This window comes from Cynara cardunculus, unplaced genomic scaffold, assembly GCF_001531365.2.
Source record: "Cynara cardunculus var. scolymus isolate 2C unplaced genomic scaffold, CcrdV1 Un_Scaffold_2684, whole genome shotgun sequence".
NCBI lineage: Eukaryota > Viridiplantae > Streptophyta > Magnoliopsida > Asterales > Asteraceae > Cynara > Cynara cardunculus.
The window spans coordinates 16726-25093 of NW_020201184.1; the positions used below are offsets into that span (position 1 = coordinate 16726).

Here is an 8368-nt window from a genome sequence, read left to right on the forward strand (position 1 = left end):
TTTTATTTTTCTATATATTGAGTTTTAAATATTTTAAAGAAATGGATTAATCAGTTGAAATATTTATTAAAACGTAAACCCATTTCGTAGTTGACTTTAACTCTTAATTCATCTGAAACGTTAAGGTTGTGTATTTGTATATTGGTTTCATAGTTTTTGGAACCAATTTTCCTTTGCAAAGTTTTGATTTACTTAATAGTATCCTTCAATGGCTTCTTCTTCACCTTCATCCATTCACAAGATCACCTTTAAGTACGATGTATTTTTGAGTTTTAGAGGTGAAGACACTCGTACCAACTTCGTCGATCATCTTTACGACGCTCTTAAGCGACAAAACATTGAAACTTACAAGGATGACAAGAACCTCCAGAAAGGGAAGAGAATCGGTAAGGAGCTATTTGAAGCCATCGAAGACTCAAGATTCCACGTCATTGTTTTCTCTAAGAACTACGCATCTTCATCTTGGTGCTTGGACGAGCTTGTCAAGATTATGGAGTGCCAAAAGATGATGACTGAGCAGACTGTTTACCCTATCTTCTATCATGTGGAACCCACTGAAGTCCGCCAACAAAGTGGGGAATTTGGAAAAGCCTTTGCCAAACATGAAAAGGCAGAGGCTACTCAGAAATGGAGAGATGCTCTGGTAGAAGCAACGTCTTTCAGTGGCTGGGACTTAATGACCATTGCTAATGGGTAATTCCTTCATCATATCTATGCAATATTCTTTCATTTTGATTCTTCTCGTGTTTTATCGGCAAACTCTGAATCGAACTTGAGTACTCTTCTCGATGGAATGAATTGAAATATGATTCTATACGACATCGTTATAATCACTTCTTATATGTTTGTATTCATGTTGGAGTTTGAGAAAGCTAATTGATTCTTGTTTAACGTACAGGCATGAAGTTGAATTTATCAAACTAGTTGTTAAGGATATCTCATTGAAGTTACCTATGATCGGTACTATTGATGAAAGTTTAGTAGGCATGAGGACTCGGATAAATGGTGTGGTTTCATTGTTAAACGATTTTCCTGATGAGTTTTGCGTAATAGGAATCTGGGGGATGGGAGGAAGTGGGAAGACAACTTTGGCCAGAGCTGTTTTTGATCAAATATCCTTTCAGTTCGAAGGTATCAGCTTTGTTGCAAATGTTAGGGAAGTTTCAAAACCCGATTTCTCCGGTTTGAACAGGTTGCAACAACAAGTCCTTCGAGATGTATCAAATGATCAAGGCATCACTATAAATAATGTTTTTGATGGGAAAACAATGATGAAAATGAAGATGCCTGGTAGAAAAGTTCTTGTTGTTCTAGATGATGTGGATCATATAGACCAACTTAAGGCCTTAGCCGGTGAACCTAATTGGTTTAAGCTGGGAAGTAGAATTATCATTACAACAAGAGACAAGCAAGTACTAGTAGCACACAAAGTAGCGAACTCGAGTATTCACGATGTCAATCTGTTGACGGACGAGGAAGCAATTTGCCTCTTAAGTAGGTGCGCATTAGGGACCGAGAGTCCAAGTCCTAGGTACGAAGAGCTATCACGCCAAGTTGTACGTTATGCTGCTGGTCTTCCTTTAACGATCACAATTTTGGGTTCGTCTCTCTGTGATGCAAATGAGGATGTATGGATAGATACCCTAGAAAGACTACAAAAAATTCCATTGAATGAAACTCTACAGAAGTTGGAGTTAAGCTATATGGGTCTAGATAATGATTGCAAGGAAATATTCCTAGATGTTGCATGCATATTGAAAGGTTGGAACAAAAACGAAGCAACCAGAGCGCTTGAAAGCCGTGGATTTCATGCTATACATGGTTTGAGGGTTCTTGAGAAAAAATCTCTCATAACTATTTCTAGATATGGCTGCTTGGACATGCATGACCGTATAGAAGAAATGGGGAGGTATATTGTTCGTCGCTCGAACATTAATGAGCCTGAAAGACACACTCGATTGTGGATTGAGGAGGAAATTAAAGATATATTGGTTAACGATTTGGTAAGAAACAAAATTTATACGTAAAAAATTGTCAATAACCAACAAATTTTCCATCGTCATGACCCAAGTTAATTTCATGGTCAATTCTTTTGGATTACAGGGTACTGAAGCAACAACATGTCTACAGATGATCGCACCAGAAATCAATCCAGAAACTGTTATGAAAGGTCTTGGAAAGATGGTGAAACTTACACTTCTTCACATGTACACCAATTTCTGTTATAGCGATTGGGAAGTGGATGAAGTTGGCCAATACTTTTCAAATTATTTGCAATACGTGAAGTGGTTGCGTTATCCTTTTTGTTCTTTACCCAAAACGTTTCAAGCAAGTAATCTTGTTGCTCTTGATATGTGTCATGGCAGAATGGAACAACTTTGGGAAGGGGGAGAAAGAAAGGTAAGAGTAATGGCTGAATTATTGTTTTGAATTATTCATTATGAAACAAACACATCTATTGGTTTGTTATTACACAATATTCATCTTTTCTTTTTCTTATGATAGGTTCTTCAAAAGCTCCGATTCCTTGAACTCCGTCATTCAAAGTTGAGGACCTTTGACCTTGGGCTAACTCCAAATCTTGAGATATTAGATCTTGGTTCTTGTTTTCATTTAGTAGAACTTCACATGCCCGCTGCTGGATGTCCAAAACTCAAATCCCTCAAACTCGGTGGTTCAAAGTTGAGTACCCTTGATCTCAGGTTGGTTCCCAATATGGAGACATTGAATCTTAACAGATGTTGGGATTTGGTAGAACTTGACATGCCATGTGAATGTCCACAACTCAAATCCCTCACCATGAGTGGTACAAGGTTGAGGTCCCTTAACCTTGGGCTGACTCCAAATATAGAGACATTGGATCTTGCACGTTGTGATGGTTTGGTAAAACTTGACATGCCTCGTGAATGTTTACAACTCAAATCCCTCAACTTGAGTTGTCCAGATTTGAGGTCCTTTAACCTTGGGCCGACTCCGAATATCGAGACACTGAAACTTGAAGAATGTCCTTATTTGTTGGAACTTGACATCTCCCTCGAATGTCCACAACTCGAATCCCTCGACCTCACAATTTCAATGTTGAGGACCCTTGACCTAGGGTTGACTCCGAATCTCAACGCATTGAAGCTTCAAAGATGTTATAATTTGGTGGAACTTCACATGCACAATGAATGTTGCAAACTACAAACCCTTAGCCTTGAATGTCAACAGTTGAGGATCTTTGACTTTGGGCTGACTCTGAATCTTGAGGCTTTGACTCTCATTTCCTTTGGATGTCCACGGTTTGAATACCCCAGACACATTCATTCAAAGTTGAAGACCCTTGAGCTGACCCTTAATCTCAAGAAGTTAATTCTTGAGGATTGTGGTTTGGTAGAACTTCGCATCCCCTGTGGAAATGCAAAGCTCAAATCCATATACATGGATGGATGTTCAGAGTTGAAGGCCCTTGAGCTGACCCCTAATCTCAAGAAGGTAATTCTTAAGGATTGTGGTTTGGTAGAACTTCACATCCCCGATAGAAATGTAAAGCTCAAATCCCTAGACATCCGTAGATGTTCAGAGTTGAAGACCCTTGACCTTGGGCGAACTCCAAATCTCAAGACTTTATGTCTTAAAGATTGTTCTAGTTTGGTAAAACTTCATGCTCCCGTTGGAGGGCTAAAAGAGCTCGTCAAGTTGAAAGCACATCTGACTGCAGAGTCAGTAGATATATGCCAATTGCACCCCAATCATAATTTCCCCAAGTCTCAGTTTGAATGTTCATACAAGGAAGATCTACCCTCATCGATTGGAAATATTGAGGATCTTATTTTGGAAGGTTTATCTTGTGCTTGTACAGACCTTCAGAGTTTTTTTGGAAGCATATGTGGTTTACAACATTTAACAAAGCTTTCACTCGGAGGCGGTATTCCAGATGTGTGCATGGACCTTGACCGATTACAATGTCTAGAGGAGCTAACTTTGAAGTCTACAAAGATCAAAAATCTTCCGGATAGCATTTGTATGTTGAAACATCTGAAAATTCTCAAAATTAAATATTGTAAGCTTCTTGAGAATTTACCCGAGGATCTTGACCGATTACAATGTCTGGAGCAACTAACGTTGAAGTCTACAAAGATTAAACGTCTTCCCGATAGCATTTGTATGTTGAAACATTTGAATCTTCTCAACCTTAGAGATTGTAAGCTTCTTGAGAAGTTACCAGACGATCTTGGTCGATTAGAATGTTTAGAGAAGCTACTGCTGGAAGAGTGTGTAGTTTTACTAGATATTCCGAACAACATATGTAGGATGAAAAGCCTAAAGTTTTTCAGTCTCTTCTACTGTAATAGAGTTGAAGAATTGCCTGAGGAACTTGGGCGTTTAGGATGTCTAGAATACTTAGATATAAGAGGTACACGCATAAGTAATCTTCCACCGAGTATTTTATCGTTACAAGGCTTGGAAATTTTTCGGTCTGAAGACAAATCACCCGCAACTACAACTACAGTAGCATGGTGTACCGTGATCTAAGGAGAATTTTGAGAAGGCCCAAAGAAGCCGATTCACAATGAGAGCTACTATCTTCGTTCCCGGTAATCATCTTACTAAATTTGATCATTTAAACTTTTTTTCTATATTGTGATCCCTACGCATCTTTTGTTTACTTTCTTTGTAGTGTTATATATGTATAAGGGTGCATCATGGCGGTTAAAAACACAAAAGAATTTATGTAGCCAATCAAGGGAAGATGTTGTTCAACCTTATTTTCTCCTCTTCGGATCGAATGTATCCGCATCACATTTTGCTAAAAACAGGATATAGAGATGAAGGCGGGGTCTAAAATGAGGTGTCCGCAACTCTTTTGCCTTATATTCTCCCAAGTTTTTAGGTTTACTTGAATTAACACATGAACTAAAAAGATCGACTAACATGACGTGTTTTCTTATTCTCGACAAGAATCAAGAGGGGATATCAAGCCGTTGCATGACTATTTCTGTAAACATGCTTCATTTCGGACTAATTGAATTGTGACCGTAAGAAATCAGCCCTGATAAACTCAGTGGCCTTAATTGTTGTGTACGCATGGAATAGAACCCTGAGGGCCTAAACCACTACGCCACAACCCTTGTGGTTTAGATTACTAGTTTTATCGTCAGTTGTAAAATCTTTATATCTTTTTCTTGTATAACTTGTCTGTTTCGAAATGCATACATAATTGTGAACCGCAAAGCAAAGGAGGAAAACGAAGAAAGTTATGGAGACTGGGAGAGGTTAATCGAAATATAGTGCAGCAATCTATTAATAGAGGTTGGAGAAGTATATAAAAGATTTTAATGTTGAAACCATGTACCTTTTCAAGTGTTACAAACAGATTATAACTCTGCTCTCTGCTTCTCCTTCCTTTGCTCCTTGCTTTACTGTTTCACCAACAATAATCTTGGCAGTGAAGTTAAAATAGATAAAAATTGAGTTCCTTTCATTGTTGTTTGTTTAGCCAGAAGAACTGAAATATTTAGACTTCAACACCTTTTAAAAAAACAAACAATATCTAAATATATAAATAAAAAGACAAAACCACTAGAATGATATGTAGGGCTATAAACGAATCGAAAAACACGAACAGTAAACGGACATAATTTTTTGTGTTCATGTTCGTTCGCTAAGAAAATATGTTTGGCTGTGTTTATTTATGTTCGTTTGTTAAGACAATATGTTTGGTCCTGTTCATTTATGTTCGTTCGTTTAGATGGTAAATGAACACAGATGAACCAAAATTAAACAATAACTATAACTCATCATTTTGTTCCTCAAAACAACATAACAAAATGAAAAACCGGGTAAATTTAGGAGGGATGAAAAAGGAATTGTAAAAATTTAACTTAATGATTTACATTCTAATGTCAACAATATTAAATTTTTATATGTATAAAGAAACATAAATGAACGTAAGGGAACATAAATGAACGTGTATAAACGGACGTAAATGAACGAACACAAGTAAATGAACGTTCACAAACATAAATGAACGAACAAGACATTGTTCATGTTTGTTCATTTAACTAAATGAACAAAAAATCGTGTTCATATTCGTTCATGTATTAGATAAACGAACTTTCAATCGAATGGTTCGTTGAACGTTCGTTTCATTTACAATCCTAATGATGTGTTTTTGAGTTTTAGAGGTGAAGACACCACCTCATTAATCTCTATAATATTTTAAGACATTAATATATGTTCTTCTCCACTTTTGGGGCCACTGATGTATACAAATACAACAAAACATTTTGGGCCCTTTTTATCAACATTTTTTTGGCCCCTAAATACTTGGATTGCATTTTTATCCTTCAACTAAAAATCTTATCTTTTTTTACCAAGTAAGAGGTTTTGGATTCTCCACGTCATCCAAACAGCAAACAAACAACATCATATTCAGAGTAGGAGTGCTAGTGACCATTATTGCCTTCCATTTCATTCACTTTTCTTTCCAATCATATTCTATAGAATCCTTCAAGCATAACTTTAATGGCATCTTCTTCGACTTCATCCGTTCAGAAGAGCTTTAAGTATGATATTTTTTTTGAGTTTTAGAGGTGAAGACACTCGTAAGACGTTCGTTGATCATCTCTATCATGCTCTTCAGCACAAAAACATCCACACTTACAAAGATGATGAGAGAATCAAGAAAGGGGAGAGGATGGGTCATGAGCTCATCAAATCCATTGAAGACTCAAAATTCTATATAATTGTGTTTTCCAGGAACTATGCATCTTCATCTTAGTGCTTGGATGAGCTTGTAAAGATTATGGAGTGCCAGAAGACGACTGAGCATACTGCTTACCCAGTCTTTTATGATGTAGAACCCACTGAAGTCCGCAATCAAAGTGGGGAGTTTGGAAAATCCTTTGCTAAACAAGAAAAGGAAGAGGCTGCTGAAAAATGGAGAGAGGCTCTAAAAGAAGCAGCCAATCTTTCTGGGTTTGGGTTGAAGAACACTGTAGATGGGTAATTCATCCATATATAATATATCTGCCATATTAAAAAAAAGATGCACTATCTCCCTTCAACCCCTCACTTTTCTATTTCGTACTGATTCTTGGTAATCTACCTTTGTCCTATGATGTGAAACAGTCATCCATGGGAGATCATGTTGTGTTGTCAAAATATAAATCAAACCTGAGTCCCTGTTGAAAGATAAAACATGTGATATAATTACATGACACTCTTAATGACTTCGTATTCACATGTATGTTATAGATCTGAAATTTAAATGAACTGTTCATGTGGGATTTTGAGCAAGCTAATTTTGTCTTCTTTAAATACACAAGCATGAAGCTAAATTTATCCAAAGAATTGTTGAAGAGATCTCACTGGAGTTGTGATCCATCAATTTCAGCGTCGATGAAAAATTAATTGGCATGGAGGCTCGAATAAGGGATGTTGTTTCATCTTTAGAAACAAATATTGATGACGTTCGAATGATAAGAATCAAGGGGATGGGAGGTGGTGGGAAGACAACTTTGGCGAGAGCTGTTTTTGATCGAATATCCTTTAGGTTCGAAGGTAGCAGTTTTGTTGAGAATGTTACGGAAAATTCAAATCCCAATTTATCCCATTTGAAGAAGTTACAGAAACAAGTCCTTAAAGATGTGTTAAATGCCCAAGACATCAAAATAAGTAATGTTCATGATGGGAAAAAGCTGATAAAAAAATGATGTGTTGTAGAAAGGTTCTTGTTGTTCTCGATGATGTGGATCATATAGACCAACTTAAGGCGTTAGCGGGTGAGCTTAATTGGTTTAGTTAGGGAAGTAGAATTATCATCACAACAAGAGATGAGCAAGTGTTGGTAGCACATCGAGTGAATTTGATACGTGATATCAATCTTTTATCTCAAGAGGAAGCCATTTGCCTCCTCAGTAGGTACGCATTTGGGAAAGAGAGTCCAATTGAAGAGTACAAAGAGCTATCGGGACAAGTGGCAAGTTATGCTGCGGACTTCCTTTAACGATCACAGTTTTGGGTTCGTTTCTGTGTGGTAAAAATGAGCTTGAATGGAAAGATGCTATAAAAAGACTAAAAACAATTCCATTAAAGGAAACTTCAGAAAAGTTGGAATTAAGCTATATTGGTCTAGAGGAGGATTATAAGGAAATATTTCTAGATGTTGCATGTTTATTGAAAGGTTGGAACAAAGAGAAAGCAATCGAAGTGCTTGAAAGCTGTGGACTTCATGCTAGAAATGGTTTAAGAGTTCTTGAGCAAAAATCTCTCATAACTATTTCTATATATGGGGATTTAGGCATACATGACCATATAGAAGAAATGGGCAAGAATATTGTTCGCCGCTTGCACCCGAGGGAGCCTTACAGACATAGTCGATTGT

The 8368-nt window shown here is 37.1% G+C and overlaps 1 protein-coding gene and 2 pseudogenes across 1 annotated transcript; all 3 read left to right on the forward strand.

The window, feature by feature from the left end:
* The first annotated feature begins 208 nt into the window (after positions 1-208).
* LOC112503209 (TMV resistance protein N-like) lies at positions 209-4515 on the forward strand. The gene is made up of 4 exons (XM_025107275.1): positions 209-693; positions 899-2003; positions 2104-2400; positions 2506-4515. Exons 1-4 carry the CDS (start codon positions 209-211, stop codon positions 4513-4515), a joined length of 3897 nt encoding a protein of 1298 aa, XP_024963043.1.
* A 1959-nt stretch (positions 4516-6474) lies between these two features.
* Positions 6475-7219, forward strand: LOC112503206 (annotated as a pseudogene).
* Positions 7220-7400: 181 nt separating this feature from the next.
* On the forward strand, positions 7401-7990 carry LOC112503210 (annotated as a pseudogene).
* Positions 7991-8368: the final 378 nt, after the last annotated feature.